The 26,856-nt window shown below is 34.8% G+C and overlaps 2 protein-coding genes and 1 long non-coding RNA gene across 6 annotated transcripts in view; 1 reads left to right on the forward strand and 2 right to left on the reverse strand.

The window, feature by feature from the left end:
* Positions 1 to 85: 85 nt before the first annotated feature.
* Positions 86 to 2,542, reverse strand: LOC128878117 (uncharacterized). The gene is made up of 2 exons (XR_008457346.1): positions 1,963 to 2,542; positions 86 to 1,819 (listed from the first exon to the last, which is right to left on the reverse strand). It is a non-coding gene; the product is annotated as an uncharacterized LOC128878117 (long non-coding RNA).
* A 5,903-nt stretch (positions 2,543 to 8,445) lies between these two features.
* LOC128878703 (uncharacterized) lies at positions 8,446 to 19,006 on the forward strand. Of its 2 annotated transcripts, none has more exons than XM_054127138.1 (3): positions 8,446 to 9,025; positions 12,181 to 12,356; positions 12,444 to 12,637. In XM_054127138.1, the coding sequence occupies exons 1-3, from the start codon at positions 8,948 to 8,950 to the stop codon at positions 12,583 to 12,585; spliced, it is 396 nt and encodes a 131-aa protein (XP_053983113.1). In that variant the 5' UTR covers positions 8,446 to 8,947; the 3' UTR covers positions 12,586 to 12,637. The 2 variants fall into 2 exon arrangements, with proteins under 2 accessions (XP_053983113.1, XP_053983112.1); XM_054127137.1 differs by lacking the exon at positions 12,444 to 12,637 and adding an exon at positions 15,214 to 19,006 and having other exon boundaries at positions 8,448 to 9,025.
* The window catches only part of LOC128878698 (paired amphipathic helix protein Sin3a), an 18,301-nt gene continuing 10,161 nt past the window's right edge, over positions 18,717 to 26,856 (reverse strand). For all 3 annotated transcript variants that reach the window (XM_054127121.1, XM_054127122.1, XM_054127120.1), the window contains exons 16-18: positions 21,981 to 22,132; positions 21,685 to 21,895; positions 18,717 to 21,605 (exon numbers count right to left, since the gene is read on the reverse strand). In XM_054127121.1, the coding sequence (XP_053983096.1) occupies positions 21,354 to 21,605; positions 21,685 to 21,895; positions 21,981 to 22,132 (615 nt within the window). In that variant the 3' untranslated portion in view covers positions 18,717 to 21,353. The remainder of the gene's footprint in view (positions 21,606 to 21,684; positions 21,896 to 21,980; positions 22,133 to 26,856) is intronic.

The raw sequence follows: 26,856 nt of genomic DNA on the forward strand, positions 1-26,856 counted from the left end.
GTGTGTGTGTGTGTGTGTGTGTGTGTGTGTGTGTGTGTGTGTGTGTGAAAAAATATTGTTTCCTAATCAATAAATCATCAAAAAATAGGTACATATCTTTATTCTGTACTTTTTGGGTCGCGAAAAGAATGACAATCATAAAATGGGTGGTGAATGAAAAAAGTTTAACAAGTTCTGATATATACTAATGCAGAAATCTCCTCCTAACAATAAAACGAAGAGTGTTTCTAAATAGACCGGTAGTCGAAGCGCTAGCTGTCCCTCGCACGCAGCAATTTTCGAGCGGGTTAGCTCGATGACCAGCGAAACCATTCACTTGCGTCAGCCGTTGCTTAAATTGTGCGACGGACTCGAATTCATTCTCTCGCATAATCTTTGTTTAGCGTGCGGTACGACGCGCGTCGATCTCCTTAACTTCGCGTTATCCGCGCGCCTCTTTATCGGCAACTTATCAACCCAAGTGGCGCGCTTTTTCAAGAACATGGCACACGCACTGCTTCGACGTTTAATTAATGACCGGCGTGTCGAAATTAATCACTTGTTATCTAACAAGATAACACCGCTTCTTGTGCGTAGTTCCGTCGACTTCTACCCCCGTTTGGTTCTTTCTTTTTTCTTCTGAGAGTCGCGCGCGTCCGGTTACTGTTGCGAGCCGACAGATCACCGGAAAACTTTCCAAATTGTCTATCCAAATTTTCTATCGTATGCTCCTTACATGGAGAACTAATGTTTAAATCTGATAAAGGTTTTCTGAAAGGAACTTCAGGATTTTGTTTTGAAAACACAGATGAGTTGTAGGGGATACTTGAACGTTTCAGACCTGAATTATTATCTTAATTTCATTTTTAAGTTCTCAAATATAAACTTAATGGTTTTAGTATATAAATATATTTTGTTAATTTTGTGTCCTCAATTGTGGACGCCAAGTCTGAAAGGGTTAACTCTTCGAGGCACACGATTATAAAAGAAAAAGAAAATTCAAACTGCACAGAAAAATAGTGTCAACAACTTGTTAAAGCATTTCGACTTGTATACCACATGAATGAAAACTAAATAAAATAGTAAAGCTAAGCAAAAGGTGAGATAGTTTTTTATCCCCCTAACTTTAAAGAGTTAAATAATGTCATCTTTCATTTTTAGTTGTCACGTCAACTAAGAAAAAAAGACATATTCCAAACCATTTGTGTTTTCATAAAACGTCTTAAGAAATCCTGAATCCCCTTTTGAAAACCCCCGCTCAATTCCTGTATCCCTTGTCCCTGGCGCTTGAAATTCAGCGGTAAGTCGGAGATTCAGTGAAACTTTGTTCGAATAAGCAAAGCCCTGTGCTTTGAATGATGCGCAGCAGATCATGAAGAGATCGCATCATCGACGGTAATTTCTACTGGCGCTGAACCGTTTCCTCCCTTGACCTAACCCAGATCGCTCGACGGAATGTTGAAGAGTTCTCCCTAATCATCCACGGATCATGGTGGGTCTTTTTCGACGAATTCTCTGATCTTCGTGGATGATGTTGACGTCGTTAGGGACCCTCGATAACCAGCAGCCGTTAAATTCCCGGTACTCGGCTCTGGTACGCAATCACTGTCACGTAATCAGTTTTTGTGCACGCCGTCCATTGACGATGCGCGTGCACAGGCATTTCCCTCCGATTGAATTTTACATGTGATTGTTGTTCACTATCCCACGTGACTTTGAACGTTGAAATAATTGTTGACATCGATTCCAATAATTTGGACCTTTTGGATTGGAAAGTATCACGTTTCAATTGTAGGATTACTGTATCGTAATCAAATTGTGTACAAGAGTGGATTTCGAGCTCTTAGTTATAAAAATACATAGATGAGTAGGATATAGTGACGCAGAGGAAATAGATTTGCAAAGGAAAGAGTAAAATCGAAGATTTCACGAAGCTAGTGAGCCATTGCCATTGGAAAATTGTGTACAAGGGTGGATTTCGACCTCTTAATTATAAAAATAAATAAATGAGGATATAGTGACGCACAGGAAATAGATTTGCAAAGGAAAGAGTTAAATCGAAGGTTCAACGAAGCTGGTGGGTGGCCTATTGCCATCGGAAAATCCAGATGACTTGAAGCCGCAATTGCACGGGGGCGAAATGAGGTACAAGAAAAAACTGGACCGCTCGAGACCACACAGGTTTAGTGGGTCGTACGCACGGCGATCGCACGTAACTCCTTTTGTACAATTATATCTCATTTAAGCCATAAAAATTCTAAACGGAATCACACGGCCTCGTTACGTAACTACTCGTATGAACTCGCCTGATTTGCTTCTCGGAATACGCAACCTCTTATATTGGCAGTCTGCAAAACCGAAACGTCACGCGCGTACCGAACGAGTTACTAATTGTTTCGATTGTGAAGCTTCCTACCAGCACACGACGAGGGAGGAAAAGCTGCGGAGCTGGGATTCCCCTAAAATATAAACAGAGAAAAAGGACGTTAGAGAGGCGGTAACGTTTGATTTACATTATACATTTAGTCGGTGGCTGACGATCAGCCAAAGGAATATTACACTATTTATTTTCAATGGAAACGCTCGAGCTACGTGTTACTGACCGCTTCTGCTGGAAATATATCGTTTATAACATTATAACATTTATAACAAAATATAACATTTCGCTGATGGTGAATCAAGCCAATAATAACGCAATTTGGGAGAAAAAGCTAATGTTGACCAGCTCCCTATCTTCTTCCCTTTCGATCTAACAAGATTCATCCGAACAACCATTATAGAAAAGTAATGAACTATACCGATGATATAAATACATTATTGCACTATAATCGAAAATCAGAACCACTGATGGTCACAACGAGAGGTATGAGAACTTCCATGACTAAGTTTATTAACCAATTCTCAATGGGAGTTTGAAGATTTTTAATGGAGCCTTGAAGAAGAAAATAGTCATAACATACGTACAATGGCAAAAGATTATTATATGTTATAACTAAACTGCGGATTTTTATGCATTTATAGGAAATTCGAATCAAAATGCACACAGTATACAATAATATAAAAAGATATTGAAAGTAAAGTTTGTATCATAATATTTGCAGGGTAAAATGAATTCTTATCTAAGTTCCATTCGTGTAGATACGTTTGCAAAGATTTTATTTTGCATAAAAATCCGCAGTCTACTTGTTTTGCTTCGAAAAATCGTATTTTTCTCTGTAAGGACATCGATGCTAGTATATTTTTCTATTTGTGTGCATTAATATAATTTTCAGTTAAAATATTGTACAGAAATTCTAGAAGTACGATATCAACAGTAAAAATAGAAATTCATCGCGTCTCTTATTCACAGTTGCTGCAATCCTATGAATTTTCAAAGTCTGGACGCTTTATATTCGTCTAACGCGAGTCCCTTAGAATTGACGTTGTTCCGAAGCACGAGGATCTCTTTTTCAATTTCCGTCGCATTTCGTTGCTCTCGAAAGAATTTGAAGAGTTTTAATTTGAATTTATATTATATTATAATTAATTTATATTATAATTTATATTATTTGATATTCTGCTCGATAATAATCCTTGATCCATACAAATAGAAAAATATCATCGGTGTCCTTTTAGATAAAAATACGATTGTTCGAAGCAACAACATAATAAGCTGACGTGACGTTACTCGAGCCCTCCTCGCATTTCTGTGCACTATAGCAAGTTTCGCGGATCGGGCATTGCGGAATCCAAAGGACGAGCAGTTATCTATTCCAGCCGAATTAGCAGCCAGGTCGATAGCGTTACCAAGGTCGAGTAAATCGATTACCAATCAAATAAAAATCATTACCGTGCGGATTCGACGACCTTGCTCACGCCTCTATGGAGAAACTCAATCGACTCGATGACCGCTGATGATTCTTTTGAAAGTGACGATGTGCGACAGAGATTGAAAAGAGATCCTCGTGTTTCTAAGGGTTAGATGATCAAACTTAGATCTCGAACGCATAATTGGAGAATCGCGTTAGATGAATGTAAACTGTCCAGATTTAGAAAATTCATAGGATTGCAGCAACTGTGAATAAGAGACGCGATGAATTTCTATTTTTACTGTTGATATCGTACTTGTAGAATTTTTGCACGATACATGAAGAAAATGTTCAAGTAATGAAGTGAAATTACTCGTTACCTATTACGTTTAAGGCGAACGAAGGTCCATACTTTTTTATTCAGAATTCGATACTCTACCATACCTTTGTATAAAAAATGTACTACTCTATTTAAAAAACCAAAGTTGTCCTTCAAATAATTCTGGAAGTTGCTCAACAAAGGAAACGAATTCAAATGAAATTCAGGAAGATTGATGAAGTTATGAAAATAAATAGCACGATAAATATTTGATTATGTACTTTTCAATAGTCTAAATAATATTCAATCCTGGTAGAAATATTCAAGAATATTTGTCTGGGAGTAAACGTGTTAAGGATTGTCTGCGTACTAAAATCTAAACTCTATATTTATTTAAAATGCAAATCCTATCCTCCTGTATCGGATTTCATTTGTCAGGCCTTACAGACTCGAAAATTTAAGACGAAAGACTTTTACATTACATCATTACGGACCTAGATCGATCGTACGATCACTAATGCGTAGTTGCTCCTGACTGCGTCGGGAAATGTGTTAAAAATATAGACGATACAGTTAATATCAAAAGTAAGGGACCTCATCGTCTTCTACGTACATTTCTATGCATCGATGCAGCAAATGGAGTCGTTAACAACATATGACTAGCAAATATGAAAGCGTCGTTGGATAAATGACCATAAAAAAGAAATTATCACGCGGACGATTTAGTCTCGAAAGCAACCGCGTGGCGCCATTCTGGATAAGAAAAGAAACACGATTCGAGGAATCGTGACCGACGCGAAAACACGATTGCGACAAACGAATTTTCATTGAAGATCGCAACTGCGTCTCATTGATACCAGGAAGCCTCCGTCGCTGGGAGAGGAAGCGCGGGAAATGTTTTGCCCCGTTTTACGCGCCGCGAAATCGACGTTCGCGATCGGAGCGGAGCAAGTCAATGAGACTCGATAGATCATCCTTCTCCGACGCATGAGGCGATCCGGACGTCACGTTTAGAGCTGCGTGCCATTGGTCGAGGTGCTGACGGGCCCCCGTCAAGCCTCTGCACATTCTGACTCGCACGACACTCACGTGCGCTTATCTGTCGACGAACTAAAATGCCCGTGGGCGACCCTGCGCGCAACGAGTAAACACCGATCGCGATCGGCCCGCTACGATCGCTGCGCATAGATCGCGGAACTCGCGCTAAACTCGGTAACTTTAAATTCTACGACGCGCGAAAGCTGGGGATCAAAGTGGAGATCAAAGACGATTAGATATGGAGAGATCTAGACGAAGTGGAACTTGATTTTGCAGGCATTGAGCGGGGCTCGCGTTGCTTTGTTGAGTGATCTTTATGCAAAATGAAATCTTTGCGTGGCTACAAAAATTCAACCTAAATACGAATTCATTTTGTTTTGCAAGTATTATAATATAAACTTTACTTTCAATCTTTTTTATATTCTTGCACATTCAAATTTTCTATAAATGCATAAAGATCCGAAGTCTAGTGATTACGATCGTTGGATGGATCACGAACTTCACGCAAAAGTCGATAACTTTTAACTAAAGTCAAAAGCAGGTGATCAAGGTCTGATTAAAAGTTGGAAAATTTCAGCGATCTGCATATTGAGTCTCTATGTATCGTGCGAGGATTGCGTTGCTTTGTTGAGTGATTATGACCGCTGCATAGGTCACGGAATTCTGGTAAAGATCGATCCCTCCAGATTCCATGTTCTGTACTGACAAACTGAAGATCAAAGTCTGATTAAAAATTGGAAAATTGAGGAAATCTGCATTTTGAGTATCTATGCGTTGTGTGAGGGTTCTGTTGCTCTAGAACGCTCTAAATCCATAGTGGTTGTACAATGAGCCTTGTTGGATACTCGAGGCATTTGTTTCTAAACTAGTATACATTATTTGAAACTCCTTGGTAGTTTTAAGAGGAATCTAAACAGTGAGCGAGTGAATTATTTATAAAAGAGCGAAGTCGTATAATTTGGCTATAACACCTTATATTAAATGATAATATAAATTATAACCCATTGCTCCCCCCTGCCCCTATAGCTCGGATACCTCGAGTTCGCTAAACTCGTACTGTAGCTACATTTACATTTACAACAATAATAATAATAATATATATATATATATATATCATTTCCTGATCCCGTCTTTTTGATCAAATAAATCTTACAATTGAATACAGTATTAACAAAGTCTTAATACTTCCTCTTATTATACTAGATATCTAAATGTTCTAATATATGTATCTATTTATCTAAACCTCATTTCTTCATCCCTTCTTATTAATCAAATAAATCTTACAATTGAATGCAGTACTACCAAAGTGTTAATACTTCCTCTTATTATACTAGATATCTGAATTAAATTCCTGGGCATGTATTTCGTCCTGAAATAAAGAGATTCGTTTAGAAATGTGAACGATTATAATTCAAGGGAATTATATTCAAAAGTACTTGAAACTGGCACGACGGTTAACGACTACTGTGTTGTCTTAGCTAATGACAAGTTTTTTTTTGCACATTACACGAATAAACGAACATTTCGATGTAAAGGTCGTTCTCGTGAAACGTAAGAAGCAGCAAAATATTTTGGCGGCACGACTTTCAGCCGCGTGACTAATCCGTTACGTCCAGTAAATACGTCAATAATCCAACAGACGTAGCAGAACGAATATTTTGTAATATGAAACTGTCGCGAAAGTTATGTCGCGCAAAATTGTTTATCCGATAACAAGAGGAAAACGGACTAGACTACCGCACACGATTGCCAGTATTACCACTGCTAACGAAGTACATACGTTCGCGGTTTCAAAATATTTTCAAATAGGAAACGTAAATTACCATAACATTGGTCTCCGACCTTATCGGAATTGTCAGGAACGTTCTCTCACGCTTATCTCGTCGCGAGAGAATTAGAGAATTTTCAAATACTCCGTTCGATATCAAGAATTTTGTTCCGTGTGGATAAATTATGTTTTCATAAACATTCCAGGTGTCAGACAATACGGCGTTCACCTTTACTCAAAAAGTTGATAAGAATACTCCCTTTTTTTCAATTTGATGTGAATAAATATAAACATTTCAGGATGAACAATTTAAAAATTGAAACTTTTCTACCTCTTTGATTAATCATTTTTGGTTTAGAAACTATCAACTTCAACTATATGTACTATTTGTATATAGTTAACTGCGTGCTGTTCTTCTTGCTAGATCTATTATTTTTAGTTCCACATGTGCAAGCATTTGTAATTAATATTTATATACTGAAATAAATAGATATCTATTTATCTATCTACAAATTATTATTTAACAATCACCACTACTAGTAATATTTGTCTGTGCATGACCACTTGACTCGTCGTTGACGTGATTCTCTGATAATGTGTATCACGAATGTAATCCTATAATGTATATTAGTTTATGTATATATACAGAACTCGGTTCTTTAAACTTTGCAAGAATGATTTCGTATATGAACCTGACATGCGACGAAGAAGAAAAATAAAATGTACTGAGATAGACATAAATTAGGTGTCGAAACATTCGATAAATAAATTAGGCTAATATTAGTTCCAAATAATACAGAAGGGACTCGTATCGATAAACTAAAATCTAATCTCCTTCCAATTGCAATCCATCAGGATTATTAATTCCCTAGTTTCATTTCTATGGAATTACGAGTACCACCAAAACGATCGCAAAATTCAGGCTTTCTTTTATTCCCAATTCTATGTTCGCAGTGGTATTTACTCTATTTACCCTCGATCGCCATCGACCGGACGATCAGCGACCGTTCGAACGCGATCGATGGCCGAATCGATACCAAAAACAAACGCGGACGTCAGAGGATACTTAAAGTTCGTTATAATAGAACCTCTAACCGAAGAATTAACCGAGACTCGATTAAAATCGATTTTCGTACAGAAAACGTCATTTGTAACCATATTACGTAGAGAAATGCCTCGCTAGACTCCTTATAGCCCCGTTTTCTGTTTGTACATGAACCAACAAATCTGAAAACGTTTACGGACACATGGAAATACAGCGACGTTAGAAAATTTGAAAAAGGAACGGTTTATTCGCTAGAAAAAAATTCCTAGAGACGCCTGTTCCTTCAGGCCCGTTACCGTGATGTTCCCCCCTAATCGAAGTCCTACCATATTTCCAATACTGTTGTTATTATTATTGCAACTTCTGATCTCCCTTCCCAACATCGTGGTTTCCTTCGCGCTCTCTCTCTCTCGGTCTCTCTCGTTCCTTCTTGCGGAGACCCCCTCCGACGTCCCCGCCCCCGTCCCGGCAACGGCTAGCTCGCCTATATAAACTGCCGGCATCTCGAAAGTCTCCTCATTCTATACGAGGCGTCAGTCTATGTATAAAGTCGGAAGAAGGAACGTGGAATCCGCGAAACCCACCTAGAACCTCGTATATTGCTCAAACGGCGATAGGAGCACGCGTCCACTCGCTCGAATTCCATTCGCAGGCCTAACCGTGCGGTACTTCCACTGACCAGCTCGCGAGTCCTCGTGAGAGTCATCCTTGAACACGCGTTCCTGGTCGAGCCACTGCGCGGGTCTATCCCGCCTTCAGGTTCGAGACATCTCTTGTGTCCTTCGTTCCACGAAGATCACCACGACCGAAGTCATCCGTAACCGTCGACACACGGTGGCTTGCCCTAGAAGAAAATAACGGAGACGTGTCAACCGAGGAAAACGAGAGAAGACCACTTGGTGGAAGAAGATACTCACGAGGAAAGGCTGCGTTTTCTCGTCCTTCAGCGCGTTGTCCTAGGATCCTTCGAACCGAGTATCGAGTCGACAGCAATCCGCACGACATCGAAAATGGTGAAATTAGTTGTGACGTTACTTGCTGTCTTCTGCATCGTGAACTTCGTCGACAGCGCGGCTGTCAAATCGGAGGTAAGAGATTCCTAATGCTATTGTTAATTTAATAATACTTTTATCTGAGAAACTACTCGTAGACTTCTCGGCTCGAATATCCATCTACCAGAACTTAGTAACCCTGTTGATTCTGTTTGAAGTAAAATGCGTTAGTTAATGTCAAGCTAGATTAATTGATACTAATGTAGAGAGTTTTCTTCTATGTTGTTAAATAATTTTAAATGGAACGGTTGATGAAGTATTGACGATGATGTTATTGATTGATCGTTGAGAACGAAGATCGGTTGGATTAGACGAGCGTGGGTAAACATTAGAAAATTGCTAGGAAGGAAAGAATTATTTGTAATAGAGCATAGAAGAAAAATAGTTTATCGTTCCAATAAACTTTGTTCGAACATGTTGGTCGAATCTGGTGTACCGGTGCGATTGATTTTTACCCTTTGGTCTGCGCAAACTTTCTTACTCTACTCGAGAAATTCAACTACTCCCTGGCATAGCAACCTCTTCGAAAATGCGATTAAACGAGTATAGTCGCGAAGAAGGGATCACTTCGACCGAGACGACTGCGGTTAGTCTAATTTAAACCTCGTTATAAAGGCTAAAAAATTAATTATATCTCCGACCTCGTATGGTCTGGCAAGCCAATATTTATTCGACGACGATGATAAGTTGCGTCTACAACCGTCCGCCTCCTTCGGGTATAATCCAAAAGTCTGAAAAAATCCCATGTCCTTTCTCGCGGCAGAAGGAACCAGTTGGTCGTTAATCAACCATTGTTAATATCAAAATAATTATACAGAGACCAGCAATAAGAGTCGTTGCAACTTGTATTGCTCCTCTCTATCTAATTATCTAAACACTAACGACGGTTGATTAAAGAACTGGTGCGTTTTTCTGAAACAGAATATGGGATATATTTCCTTTAATTTATCCCATCATATTTTAATGATACACATTTTCTTGCATCTACGTGCACTATATTATTCGTACTACTCTTTTTATGGAATGAAATATCGTTAAAGTTCAGAGAACATTAATTATTGTCGTTGATAATTCAAGTTTTCCAGACCGTACAGATTTCGGTATTTTATAAAGCTCAAATAATGGCTTCTAGGTGAAACTCACTGTTGAGCGAAAGCAATGTTTCTCTACTGAGGAGAAACCAGAGATGGGCGAAATTATTATCTAGTCTACGATTTCGAATAACGAATGAAAAATGAACATGTTCTTTGTTTAATCAAATTTCAAGTCTAAATTATCAATTAGCAATTCAATCTTAATAAAATTATATTCCTTGAATATTTCATTAAATGCCACATTTAATCGTTCATAAGTGGCGAATAAATTACTATAAGTTGGTGTCTAATTCGTGATGTGTTCTAATTCTATTTTTCTAAGTATTATTCAATTTTGTAGGGATGGATCGTGCGTAGTTAAAATTGATTTTGAATATTATAAAAACGTTATGTCGACTGACTCTGTATCGACCTTCTAACCGTTATTGACCCACTGTCCGTGTATTTTGTTTTTAAACGGACACATAAATTCAAGGTGAAACGTACAGTTGAGCGAAAGCAGTGTTTCTCTATTTCGAAGAAACGCGAACAGGGTCTCGGGTTTGCATTCTTTTCAATTGTATCTAACGTCCAAATATTACCAAATTATTCATTCTAAAACTAACATATGGATTAGTCCACTTAGATTCCACTTATCCATATAAAATAACTCTGTAAAGTTAAATATTTCTTTAATCCCATTTTCTCCTTTAAAGTTCCAATACTTTAGGCTTTATTTAATAATATAATAACGTAGCATTGCTCTCGAACATTGTTTAGGAAAAATCGCTACATTTATCAATCTGCAGAATAAATTTACAAAAGTGTCATCGGTGATCTTTGAAAAGTAACGATTTTCGAAAAGCGAATTCAATATCACTGACCTTTACCGCGACGATGATTTAGTACGTGACGCTTGAAAGATAATCGCACAAATTTCACCATGACTCGATCCATCATGGCCTACGCATTAGCACTCGTCCGTTCGAAGAAGCTAAGTTATAAGGAACCTCGTTTCAGAGCAATTTCGAAGCATGATCCACATATTAGTCATGAAAATAAATGGAGCAATATTACTACACGTAATTCCACATAATCTCGACACGAACATTTTATCTAACCTATTTCGATTCATTATTTAAAACTATTCTTAAAGCATAACTGCAACGATCTTTCTTAATCTATAATCATTGTCATATCGAATCATTACGTAATACTATACTACAGGGATCCAAAAGTTCGTGCGTTTTCTACGTTGTTACAGTTTGTGCAATTTTTGAAGTCATTAAAATTACTTTATACGCAAGTGTTGTGTATCATTTTGTAGTTTTTTAAAAAGCTCTTTCATATTTAATTATTAGCTACACTAATTTTGTTTCGTTTTAGTAGAACCATGAAAAATTTTGAAATTCGAGTACTTTTACGTCACTGCTGGAAGCAAGAGTTTAAAGCTACTGAATATAATATTTTCTTTACTGCTTTGGTAGCTTTAAACTCTTGCTTCCAACAGTGATGTAAAAGTAATCGAATCTCAAAATTTTCCATGATTCTACTAAAACGAACAAAAATTAAAGGATCAATAAATTACTGCAGCTAATAATTAAATATGAAAAAGCTTTCGAAAAGCTACAATATGATACGTAACACTTGCATATAAAGTAACTTTCACAATTTCAAAAAATTGCACAAACTGTAACAACTTAATAGTATCTCTTTAAATATTAAGTAACTTAGCGTAAAATATGGAGTACTTATTCGAGTGAATATTTATGAATGAAGTGAAAGCTTCGGAGTGAGATTTGAATGCAGGGAAAATCGCGTTACGATTGTGCTTACAGAATGAAATTTTATCTTCAACGATAAGTGGCTTTCTCGTACGCTCGGAGACCAAAGACTAAGCTACGATCGAGTCAGCAGTTCGAATAAGAAAACGACGACTGAAAATCGCAAACTGAGATTTAATCACCGCTAACCAATGTCTAGGAATAGAGTTCTCAATGTTCAATGAAAATTTCGTTACGACAGAACGTTGAATTAATTGAGTTACTCGATTTTCTTTAATCTCCCAAAGAATTATCTACGCGAAAGCTAAAACAACGCGTGGTTGGTTGCTTGCAGGAGTTTGCCGAGCAACTTCGTCGTATCGTCCACGACGCCTATCCAGACAACCTGAGGATCCAAAGGGCGACAGAAAGCGGAAGGGACAGTTCTAAACGCAACTGCTATGACACCCCGTGCGGCTGGAATGCTTATAATCCCCAAACTCGTCAGACCACGATCTTTATGCCAAACACGTAAGTGACGTTACACCTGTGTAGCTAGAAAACAAAAGAAATAATTAGAGCGTTTCGTGTTTAAAGATTAAATCGAATGTGATTCAGGTTCTATTATAAGGAGTATCGGTATGTATCTGAGAATATAGTAACAGAGACGGTAATTGAGCTTTGCGCGTTATCACCAAACCCGGATTTTTACCGATTATTTTGTTCATGGTATACGACGTCTAAAGTGTATGCGCGTTAGCAAGCCTCCTGTATCAACCGATATTATACTTGACAAAGGAGAAGTAGCGAAGGTGAGCAAAATTCTTATCTAAATCAAAATTTCGAATAATGAATGTTGTCCTGGAAATTGTTTGTTCCGATTGTAGAACAAAATTGACCATGCTGAACAAAAATAAATGTCTGTATAATTGTCCAATTGGATCACGACGAATTAATCACGATACCAATGAAATTTTGCTCATCTAAATAATAATATGGAAATGTGTGTTCTTATTTTGCTTAGAGATGTAAAATTCTTCTATCTTGACTATTTGGTATTACATTCAAATTTTGCATCGGAATAATAACAGTGAAATTAGTCCTACTTTTATATCGTTTCTCAATTTACTTTATTCTAAATTGTAAAATTGTACAAATATCGACAAGGCGCTTTTTCAATTTGATTCCACTATTACTGGTTCATACGCGAATTAGGGAAATGAAAAATATCTTTATTATACGACAATTTCTCTGAAATATATCTCACTGTCGCTCTCCTTTCAAGAAATCTGAATCGTTCGAGTTAAAAGTGCCATTCGCGTATGAAGTTCCTATATCAACTGTGTTACTTATCTTTCACTCATTGATCTCTGCTCATTAGCTCATACTCAAGGCGTACTTTCTTTTCGAATGAATAGAAGTCATCCGACTGAATTCATAATCGTGAAATTAATTTATTCGGAAAATTACATATACTGAAATTGTTTTCACTTTCGAATCCGAACTTCGAATTTTCGAGCTTTTTTATTTCTCGAGAGATAACCCAGTGAGAAAGGGGGTCGATACGCAATGCGATATTCAATTACGTGCGTACATGAAACTTAACTATCTTTTTATTATTTCTTGTTTGTTTCAATTCTGTTGTGTAAATTAATTTCAAGTGCAACGATCATTAATTTCATCGCGTTGCGGTATTTATCTATGAAACGTTATAAGAAATAACGATTGCAAGTAATAAGACGATTATATATAGTAATTACTATTAATTTTATATGAACACTAGTATCGTAGAATTTGGATTTATTGTAATGAAGTTCAAGTTATAGAACTTCGGAATATTGCAATATTTTTTGTTGTTTTTTTTTTTTTTTTTTATGAGACGATTCACCGGAAGAAACGGACTTGTATATGTATATTGTGCAAACTTTGCGAGTTTTCTTTTGGGTAGACATGAACGCGCAGCCACCTAACGGTTGGGAACAGTAATTAGGAAGTATTCAGAGCATTCAGCACTCACCATATTCTTACGTATTTTTACGCGAATGTAATTATCATTTTTCTTAAAATAACATAGCCTATGTTACTCCAAAGAAAGCAAGGAAGCTACAGGTAAAATTTGGTATCAGTAGGTTAAGTAGTTTTTAAAATGTTTGTGTACATACAAACAAACGCTGTCTCTTTACATAATAGAGTAAAATATAAGGAATTTATCATATATGTGGAGAAAAAAATAATACTACATCTAAAACATCGATAAACAATGTTTCAGAATAGGCTTCAAATGTTTTCGTTACATTTTTAAACGTAACAATTGCAACGATCTAAATAGGCGCGAATTGCTTGAAACTACAAGCAACACATCGACAGTTTTGATATAAATGTCCATTATCATCGTCATGTACACGCACATACGTTTAATCGATAATCATTAATAAAACGTTCGTTAAGCAGACCCTCGCAAAACGTGTTGAAAACGTATCAGGAATATGCGTAAGCGTTTGCCACCCGATGTCCATTATTTATCATGAGTAAGCAAAGAAAGATAGATAAAACCCGATCTTCATGAATCAACTGTGCTATACGCAATAACCCCACTAGTAAAGGAAAGAGGCGCAATTTATAGTTTATCATTTACCAACAAGTTCATTACGAATCGTTAATCTCTTCATTCTACGTTCAAGGAGCAACTGTTCAAATTGATTTACGATCGTTCTGCGTTTCCGGTTTCAATCGAGACGAGATCTTAGACTGATCTCTAACTGTACATCGGAAATAACGTTATCAGTGCAGCCAAACGATGCAATTTTTACTCGGCTAGACTTTACTTTGGGGGATCAAAAATTGGTAAAATTGTTAGATTTCAGCGAATAGAAAATACCAGTTTTAATGAGAGAACTCCACTAGTTCAGAAGTATTTTTACCGTATTTCGCGTCCGACAATACCGACGCCGTATTTGCCTTGCAGTCATACCCTGTCAGTAAAACAGATTCTTGTAGGTAGCTGACATTATGTAATACACTGTTATACCTATTTTTGAAAACTTCTATATTTTGAATTAACAGAGTTGGTTTGGGTGTATATTTCCGGAGAGGGAGTTTAAATACTATAACATTCCTCTCATTAAAAATTGTTGGATTCTACTCGCCGAGATCCACTGGATTATACAAAAAAAATGTAACACTTTTAGGTCCCCCAAAGTAAAGTTTACCCTTTTACTCTTCTTGTTGAGGCATTCTGTAGTGAATAAAATTGTTGCTCTTCTCGTTACTGATAGTAATTATAATCATAAAAAACTAAACGTCCACATATGTGGCCAAGGGCGTGAAGAGTTTAAAGAAATAAAATAAAGGGATGTACTCTAAACGCGTCTGTATTTTTTAATTTCAGGTGCAAGTGCCCAGACGAGACATACAAATGTGTCCGGACGGGGGAGAACGTGTCGATGGGGGCTTACGTATATCACTGCCGCCAAAACGTAACAGCGACATTAAACTATGATTCGCCCTACGATATGGACTCGGATTACCTCAGTTAAAACGCGCGCCCATCGTCAATGGCGACATTGGCAACTATATCTCACACCGTCGAACGAACCGATTCCTACTTACCTCCTGGTCTCGGGAACGGAGATTACTCGCTCTTTATTGGTCGGTATTTCACTCGAAATATTTCCTCTTCCACCATCTCCTCGCGCCATTCGTTTACGGGAAAAATGGCCAATAACGATGCAAACAGTCAGTGCACTGCGCCGGTAATCCCGGCGAACAGGAAATGTAACCTATTAAACAACGAATCACGATTAGTGACGATGTATTAACACCCTTCGAATACCATCAATACTAAACATTACTATCGCTGAATACTAACATCGCATAATATCAAAATTCTCTCATTCTTACCAACATTTTTTCCATACCGGCATTTTTGCAGCGAACACTGATCGATACCAACACTGCAAGGCTTCATCGATACTATCGTAAATGTATCAAAAAGAATCGGTATGGAATAATCAGTTGCAAACACAACTACGAAGTAATTACTTTCACCGATTACACATGTCGATTGATTTTTGATCATTTACAACGGTGTCTATGCTTACTTGACACAGTATTGATGTCGATCAGCGTTCCCTCCAAAACTATCTCTGCCGAAAGTCAATACCAATTGAAATTTGCATAGATTCAGTTACCTTTTGGTTAATATTTTGATATCGAATAACTTGAGTCATTAATATACAGGGTGTTCCAAAAATGTTGCAACACCTTGAAAGGAGTGGTTCGGGAGGTGATTTGAAACAACTTTTTCCTTGGCGAAAATGTTGTCCGAGGCTTCGTTAAGGAGATATTAACGGAAAACACTGACCAATCAGAACACGAGTATGCCGATGGAGCGGCCGCGGTAGCGTATGAGAGCGGCCGTCTATCGCGTAGCGTACGCTCAACCGACATACTCGCACTCTGATTGGTCGGGGTTTTCCGTTAATATCTCCTCTACGAAGCCTCGGACAACATTTTCACTAAGGAAAAAGTTGTTTGAAATCACCTCCCGAACCACCCTCTTCAAGGTGTTGCAACATTTTTGGAAAAATTCTTCTCGTAAAACGTTTTCGTAAAGAACAAGCTTCGAAATTTCGCACTCGACTACAATTTAACCTACGCGACAACAGCGCCACGCGAACACGAGTCACGTGACGGTATTTCAATCTAGACTCGACCTTTCCCGAAGACCAGAATTATTATGTTAAGTTAATTAAGTATATGCTCTCGGAGTAATGAATCGGTATTCGTTCGTTTATATTTAAGAGTTTTCACCGAATTTTTAGTATTAGGACACAGATCGAATGAAAATCGAGCGATGTTGTTCGGACAAAGGGTACCGGGGCCTCGAAACGCATGCGCGAGACTTTCAGAACGAATCATTTTGGCATAGAATGATTGTGTTTGATCTGATTTTATCTGAAGACTTATACAGAGAGCCAGTTCGAGCAGATTTTACTTCCCTGAAATTCTACAAAATTAGAATTAATTAACATCTTCGAATAGTAACAGATTTGCCAGCAAAAATTATTTTGCAGAATGAACATGCGAAAAGAAAGTAATGAATTCGTATAGACTAATTAGATAAATACGGGAATAAATATGATAAAAATGATGGTCCTTAAATTTTGAGAACTATTTTATACACGTACTGCGTTGGTATTTTTGCGTAGCTCTTCTTCCTCGGTTGATAGTAAAATTATGAAAACCACGTATGTACTTTGAGCAATTGTTTTAAGTAGAATATCGATAACCCAATACAAGAAAAAGTCTGTTTCTATTCATACGAGTGAAATATATGCTCGAATTGACTCTGTATCAGAGTTGGGAAACTTTGATTCTGAACGAAGAATGAAGCTCACCTAACTCTGTTCTAATATACGTCTTTATTTACTAATTAGTGGGAATTTCAATCATAATTTGATGTAGAAGCGTGCTTAATCCTATTATCTATCGTTTTTAATCAATTTTTAGTGTTAAGTTTTATTAAAATTATAAGATTTACCTTGAGATCAGAATGCCAGCCTTCGAACGACGCCACACTAACTCGGCGAATGAGCAGCAACACATTGTTGCCAACCAAGCGAAAGTCTCGCTGTAAGGCGCGATTATTCAAATCGTTCAAATCATGAATAGAACCTTTTCGAACTTCAACTCCGCTGAAATCAATCGGAAAATGAATAACACAAACTAATCGCGAACTGATTTGCTGTCGTTCTACATAAACAAGACGCACGGAGCAAACCCGTAAGTTAATAGAAATTTAACATACAATTCATTATAAAGTAATCAAGTAGTGACTGACATGTTAGACTTTTTTTCATGAACGTATACAAGAAAAGTTTTGAATTTAGCTTATTATAATCTTTTTAGACTTAATTCTTTTTATTAAAAGGTAATTTGTAACCTCTTTTATGCTTAAATTTTAATCGTTTGTATAAGTTTAGCTACTTCATTATTTTAAAGGCGAATAAAATAAGTAAATGAAACGAAATCTGAAAGGATTCAAGTTTCTATCAAATCTTTAATAAGAATTTAAACATTCGTATTCGTATTCATAAGATATTCTGCTTCGATAAGTAAATAGGAAATCGCATTTTAAATTCCTGACAGAAATACGCACTACTCGTATCTTTAGAAAATCATAATTATCGCGAAATTTAATTTCTGCAAATACCCACGAATCGTTCACTTACATGATACACGATGACTGTCTAATTCGATTTTCAAAAACACTTGTCGAAGAACGATTTCTATAATCGATAGCAAATGAACTTCGACGCAAATACGCCGAATAACATTCGAATCTGAAAACTTGGATTAAAAATAACGATCCTTGTCGTCGAAGTTCATTCTTGAATGACAATTAATTACCTTAAGTTAATATACACCTTAGAATTACTCAAGATGGTGTAAACGTAGCAAAGTTAGTTACAGTATTTTGATAAGGCACAATCCACAATTTTGTACTTAACGGAGGAAATTCTTTCGAAGCATAATCGATTATTTATAACGTCTTGAAAGCAATAGTAATGTACCTATATCATTCACTCATTACATAACATCATACTACAATTTTTATTCAAAGGCCAAAGAGGTCCCTACTCCAGTTAATATTTAGTCGAATGTTTTACGTTTCAATGATATACTACACCGTTTTGCAATTGCTTTTCAATAATTATAAAATGTTTTATGATTTAAAAATTTTCCAATTGCATTACATTAGATATACATGAAACCGTAAAATAGGAAAGTGATTATATAGAAATGTTTTTCTACACGTTTGCAGTTTTGATTGTTATGATCTGCATTACCAAACAAACGTAGTTTATATTCATAATTTTTGTTTTTGCATTTTCTCTTTCATATATTTTACTAATTGAAATAATTTCTACTTTTTAAAAATGTGTAACACTAACATCTTGAAAATTGCACTTGATTTCTACTATAAATAATTTGAACAATCAATAAGATTCTAAATGCTATCGAGGTTTTAAGGAAGCGTGTAGAAAATAGTACAGGCAATGTATTCGTATGCAGTATTTCACTTAATATTTAATACACAGGAGGGGTAAATTATCTATAGTTGTACAACGATTATCGATGTTATCATTTTTAATAAAAGTAAGTGATGTTGCAGAAAACATTGTTGTATTCTCTGTGTCTTCGTTCCTTGTTCCATCAACCATTCACCTACCTCAATCAGTCGTTTACTGTGACCTGAAAACGCAAAATCAATAAAATAGAACAACCGTAATATTAATGGTTTATTAATATTAATAATGATTTGTGCAAAATATATCAACATTAAATTATTATCTCGAGTAATAAAATTGCCTGTACATTCACTTTTGATACACGGACATACACTTTTAAAATTAGCAATTTCTTCGTAAAATATACTATTATTAATAGTCACAAATAGTCGAGCATCGGAAGACCGCGTCTCTCGTTTCTTTCTTCGGCTTTTGATAAGATACACATGTTAATGTACAACTACAGTATATTGCATAACTGAGCGGCACAGTGTACTTATGTGCGTGTAAAAATGTGTATGTGTAACAGCATCTTTTTCAAAATTATACGCAGAAACGGAGACGCCAAGACTTCAACGAAATCTATATTATTAGGATAAGAATGTATTTAACCGCTTTATGCATACATTGTTATCCGGCAATATTATTTCATACCTTACTTTGCCTGAATATCTTGGATGTCGACAGATTTAATGAAACGAAATTGTTTGGTGTTTTCGGATGTAGCAACTGCTTCCAGTCTGAATATTACACGGGAATTATTTTCTTTTATTACCACGCACGAACTTCTCTTCAGTTACTTCGTTTTTTTACAGTAGTTTCACAAACAGGAGAATTTAACATTGAAAATATCGACAATATAAAAAATTGAATTTTTGTCAGGTTCGTGTGTATATATATATGTATATGTAAATATAGATATATAGATATATATATATCTTTTATAGCGATATACAATTAAAAGTGAGTCAGTAAAAAATATATACTTAAGATAATAAGAATAACATAAAATTACAACTCGAGCCATGTACCTCGTGCGTGGTGAATCAATACTTTTGTCAATTATCATCGCACTTTAATGTCATCACCTTTGCACTGTACAGGAACACTACTATAATATTCATTTTACAATTTTTTTACCAAATAGCCTAAAGATCAGGTAAAAAATAAGGCCTAATGTTTATCCCAGTTCATATGTGTATATATACATATGCACTCAATTATCGTACACCCATACATACAAGCACTTACATACATACAAGCATGTATTTATACATACCATTTATGTATAATGAAGTTTAAGAGAAGAGAGGCTTCGAATCGTAATCATATCATCCGTAAGAAAATAAGAGAAATAAGTTATTAAAAACTTTGAACAGAAAATATTTTACATATATATATATATATATTTTTATATATATATATATATAAAGTATTTCGTATAATAGTTTCCAAAATTAAAAAACACCAACGAAATCTATTGTACCGATGCTACTCGAAAGGACTTCTGAAGACCTTTGATCAGTTAAAGAAACAGTTTTAGCCAATTTATATTGATCCATTCTATTAAACGTTTAATTTATTACTGCCACAGTTATCTATAAATAAGAGGACATACCTGCAATAATAAAACATAGGACATGCCTGAGTTTGAATACGTTTAAGTGTTATACGTTATGTAATATTTCGATGATGATCATGTAAGTCTATAAAAATACAATACTGAATGAAATAAAATTGGCTGAATCTGCAATGCACTTACAAACGACCGTTATATTAAGATAGAATAGTTTTTCTAAATCGTTTAAGATTAAAGTATCAAAAGTTTTATTTTAACTTTACTCTCTTATATAAAACCCTACTTGAAGAATCTCTATCTAATGTGATGGAAAAATAATTATCGCGGAAAAGAACATTACGTTTAAATATCTTACATTACCTGATCACAAGCTTGTCCGTAATACATTTGGAAACATCGCCCATTTCAATCATGTTCCGTTCAATTCATCAATTTAATATCTTACATTCAAAAAACTTTTCAAACCGTATTAGATAAATAACAATTTAAGGAATCAGCGATATTTCCATTTGCATCTTATTAATCATACCTGTACAGTAAACGAACCAAATTTTGTATAATTCGAATGCAATGAGTGTAGTACACAATATATAGACGATTTCTCATACTCCTCGTTCCTTGTTTCTTAACGACCATTTCTATACCTTCTCCGCTCACGATGAACTTCATTGACAAAATAAGACGTTCTTATTCTTAGTAGTTCATGCGTGAAACGTAGATCGAGAATCAGTCTTCATTTTGCCCTCAAATCGTAATAGACCTCTCTTAACTAATTATCAACAGAAAGTATCCGCGAATACGAGATTATCGAAATGAGCTCTCGGTAATAATTATATATTCTCAAAGAATAGTAAAGAAATTATAAGAGATGTAAGATTATACACATGGTTCCGTTAAAAGGTCGGATTGCAAGCGTTCTACACGATAACGATTGTATTGTCGGTAAGGTGATCTAGTTTGGTCATTATCCGTGATCACTCGTGTCTTATGAGGGATTAAGTTTTCGTAACGTCCCATTAACCAATCCTGACATAACCGATGCTGAATGTCCGCCACGTTTTTGGACGCCCAAGACGCATGCCATTGATGGAACTTTGAGTTCAAACGTTTCGTCACAGCTGGATGACACTACATATAAGAAATACTAGTATAAGTATCTATTTAATTTCGTTGAGAATAAATAAAAAGTTACAATCGTGAGACGTACCTCTCTGGCACGGCTGAATGAATTTTGTTTATAAAGGAATGCTTCCTTACTAGCAACATAAAGCATTTGGTAACTGTTAGGATTAAATCTGCATTGTGTTTCATCGGAATTGATGATATCAGATGTATCACCGGAGTCTGCTAATCTTAAACCAGGAGGTCGTTTTAGAAGTGCATCTACAGGATCCAGTGCTTTGTCTTTGTCGGTTGATCTAGAAGGAAAGAAAGTCATTAGCAAGATACATTTACAAACAAACATTTAGATACATTTATAAACAAGTTGAAAAAAATAATTACTCTGCTCCTTTCTCAGGATGATTAGCATTAGGTATGGTTGCTGACATCATTCTTGCAGCTTTCTTCCTCCACTGTCTAACATTACGATACAGAAATACGGGTTTACGTCCTGCCAAGATTCTGCCTAAAGAACTCCAACCATTTCCATCCATCTACAACAATCATTTTATGTTAATTTTTCTAAAATGTTGACTATAGAAATGTAGATATTCGTATCTAAGTCTTAATAGCATTATTCACTTCACTACAGTAGGTAATTAGTACTAACAATAACTTTAATATACTTAATGTAAGAATTCTCTTATCAAAGCACAATTGTAAAGTAATTTTATTAGAATATTGTGCACGTTGCTTTTTATGCTTTTAAGCATCATTTCATGCTTTTCTTGAAGTAATAACAATTAAATAAATTTGTTAACCAATAGCAATAAAATTTAGATAAAATAAAAGTAAATGGTAAAAACAGTCGATCACGATAATATTTTACTTTTCTACATAAACAAATAGATTCATGTAAAATTATATCTTCAAAGAAAAATGAATAGTTATTCCTTTTTGGTCCTATTATCTTCACTTTTCTGTTTGATGTTTTCTGTCTTTTTTTGTTTTTTAAGTTACTTGCCATTATGTGATTGTCATTACACGCTGACACATACTTAATCACATACATATCAATGAAGTTGTATTCTATAAATAAAATTTACCAGTAATTAACTCGGAGAAATGTGGATAGGTCAAAGGATATGTTTTAAAGATGAATTGAAAAATGTTAATATTTATGCAGGGAATTTTATGCACAAAAAGCAATAATCGGAAGTAAGTCATATTCGGAATGATAAGTGCAACAAAACAGATTGTCTATTATTTTATTATATCTTCTTATATTATTGATACTATATGAATGACTATTAAAATTCATTAACAAGTTCAATATCACATAATCTTTCTTAGCAGCATATAATGAAGCCTTTACTAATAAATCCAACTAAATTCAGTGACAGTACCAATAATATTTAGCAATAATAAAACATTTTTTTCTATTATGTTATACGAATGAAATTAATGCAAAGCATAAGATAAAGTGAAACGTGTTTAAAATAACATTTCCAGTTCAATTTACGATATATCTACATTCATAGATGATGAATGTACTTTTGTGGACCGAAAGCATAACAAAAGAGACAAAGTATTAACATAATTTTAGTTAAACTATTCAACAAGTTCAAACTATGAACTTTGCTATTTTAAAATACAGATGTGTTAGAAAAGAGATATATTACTCTTAATATTTATCACCGTTCAATACTCGGCACGCATAATATAATATTGAAATAATAAGCAGAACAAATCGAAGCTAAATAAGATAATATTTAAAATAAAAATCAGATGAGGATAAACAAAAATGTCAACATTTGAATTAAATGTTTATGATTATCAAGTATTTAAATATAATGTTAAAAACATTTCTTTTTTTTTTGTAAACAATACAGGCAAAGAACTTCTTATAAAAAATGAATATCATTGGAGAATCAAAGTAATAAATTTAGTGGTACAAAATGATGTTAGACAATAATGTTTAAAAGCATTGTTCATGTATTTCAATATCTCTCTTCTATACAATATTATTGTTATCTATTATTATATGTATATTCATTCATATACAGATTACAGTTACAAAATATATATATATATGTATATATATATATATGTCTTATATATATATAGAGTTTAAAATTCACTGCGTAAAGTGAAAACGGAGATATGAGCTTATAACAATCACATAAAATCTGTTTGCAGATACGACTTCATAGTCTCAATGAAACTATATTACAAATGTCACAGTAACGTTTAAATCAGATTATTTGTGGCAACAATTACATATATGTATATCGTCAAATTAATAAAATTTGTGCCACGTTGTCTAATAAAAACGTATTAAACTGTTAAATAAACGAAAAATATATAAATACACGTACATAATACGTGTAAACTCTTTCTCTATATATATAGCGCTTAAAATTCCGTGATGCAGAGCCTTGTCAGAAAATGCATGTTTACATTTTGTACAAAATACGAAGATATATTCAATGAGGAAACAACATTGCAAACACTGCATCTGAAAATCCACTCTTGTCACAAAAGTATGTATACTGTACAAAAACACTATGGCTGAGAAAATTAATAATACCTATTGCTCATAAAACATACAAAACATATATCTCGACATCAAACAATAAAACTAGTAGAGTTACTAGCGTTTTGTTAAAAAGAAATCCTAATGCGATTTTTAAACATGATAAAGTTAAAAGCACGTTAACTATGAAACTGATAAGCTTATCGAAACCTAGGGAAAACAGAACAATCGTTTGATAAAAATTACTCTTCAAATGTCAAGACTGAGCTAAACACGAACAAATGTCGAAATGTATCGAAAAGTAACAATTCTTATTACTGCATTGTGAAATTATTAATACTTTCTAAAGAACTGTACTATTTCGAAGAAAAGAATATAATTACACGAATGAAAATTCATTGGAGCATCGAAAGGACCTTCTTGTGCAAAAGCAATAGCAGCAACCGAGAGAGCTAAAACTGTGAAACCTTTGGCAAATATTTGAACAGGGGATATCAACGCTTCATACTGTTACGTTTTTCGATGAAAGCTGCGTATTAATTAAAAGATACAAGTGATCTTCTATTTACATGCTACACCATATAATCTTTGCTTCACTACTTATATATTAATATATACACAGCAAAGAATTATCATACACACGTATTTCACAATGGCGCAACAGTTAAGCCAGGAACACACTTGGTCCACGCCATGATACACTATTTCCAGTTTAAATTCAAGCTAGAACCAATGCATACTGTATTTTGTTGCGTGCAACAGCACGACATATCATACTATATTCTTGCAACCAATAAATTTGATCCTAAGAATGTAGTATAATATGTTGCATCAACAGCTAATTTTATAGATCAAAGTGCTCTAAACAGGCTTCAGTCCTAGCGTTAAAATTCATCGTTGACCATTTTAAGGAATAATCTCTAATGTCTAAAAAATACACAATTTCAATGTTTCGTAAACGTACCCTAATTTAAAGATAGGGACGAGAAATTTTCCATGCTTCTTTCAATAATTTCCACTGAGGACCTTAACAGGTTTCCTTTGGATGTCTTTGAAAAACATCCAAAATGTAATATGTCGTATTCTGCGTCTTCTTTTCGCATTCGTTTTTTTTGACAGTTACTCCGGCATATTAGAGGTTTTGCAGTGACAAATTTTTGTTTAGTTGGAGTGAGACGAGTGACAGAATATGCCACAATACTGCACGACGTGAAGTGGCGTGGAAGTAATGTGTTCACGAGTCAATATCCATATTTCCTTCCCAAAGGCTTCACTAATCTTTGAATATGATAGCGAATGGTGGAATTTTACAAGTTAGTGATGCACACTACCAGTCGACCTAAGTTGCGTATCAAAACATATGTACAAATTTATATCAAATATTTACAATCTTTAAATTCTATTTCATTTATAAATTCTAGGAATTACGATCTTATCTAGTATAATAATAGTAAGATGAAAATGAAATAAACAGTAAGAATTGACCAATATCAAATGTTATGTTTTAAGTTAACATTTTACATTCGTTATGGCACTACTCGGATGACTTCATTTGTGTATGCCGTGTCCCCTTCCTGTTTTGTACATTTGCAAATGTGTTACATATTTGTCACTAGTTTTCATCCCACAGCTACGTCTTGTTCTAAATATTCAACTTTTTGTTTCTAAAGAAACGTAAAGTGGGCAAGTACGGTGATAGTACGATAATGGACAATACATTAATGTATACATGAAATTTTCCTTGTTCACTTTTCGTTGACCCGATTATTTTTATGTACGATGACAAGTTCACTGAAAGTCATGTCACTGACATGAAAGTGAACCATTTTTAAAAAATAAATATTTAATTTTTCAAGCTTTCAAAGCTTATGTACTTTCATACGATCATTTACAAAACTGACTTCAAACAAAAACATGGAACAAACAAAAACGTTATTAGATAACTATGAGACAAATATAAATATAAAATTAAAAAAAAACAAAATATAGAATTTTTTATATATAAATTTAGACATCGTGCATTTTTCTCCATACCATAAAAAAATTAAATACCTTTCAACCCTAAACTCATAAAAAAGACTCGAATAAAAGATCCCGCAGAAAATAAAATCCCTGCAGAATAATTACTTGAAGAAATACGTCAACCTAAAAGTTATTCACATCATAACAAACGAGGAAGCAAAGCAATTACAGAGAATTGATGGATAGTATTAGCGATAATATAGCACATTTATGAATACTGTTAACAATCTCCTGCGTTTGAAATTTGAAAAAATTGCTATTCAGATGTCGTTGTTCTATTTAAAATTCATAGAATGTTGAAATATAATTTATAATTTATCGTATAACGTTTAACGGTGTTATTGCAACACACCAAAAGTACGAGCGAATATATATAGAATAAAGAATGGGTATTCGTTTTGTAAGTGCACTATGCAAAATTTTACTTAATTTACAGCACCACGTTGGACGCACTGAGATGGAAATCATGTCTCTCTTATCTCCTTAAATATTATGAAAATAAATATATGACCTTCCGTTATCTTTTTTTGCGTTTAAAAGAATATTAGTTCATTTTACTTATGTATACAAAGATCTGCGACTTCTATGCAACGACAAGTATGAACCAGTGCTCTGACCCCATTCGCATAATAAAGCGTCGGTGATAGTAGACCATATACGATCATATAGCTTCCTCGTATTAGCAAACAACCGAGATTTGTATATATATATATATATACA

This window comes from Hylaeus volcanicus, chromosome 6, assembly GCF_026283585.1.
Source record: "Hylaeus volcanicus isolate JK05 chromosome 6, UHH_iyHylVolc1.0_haploid, whole genome shotgun sequence".
NCBI lineage: Eukaryota > Metazoa > Arthropoda > Insecta > Hymenoptera > Colletidae > Hylaeus > Hylaeus volcanicus.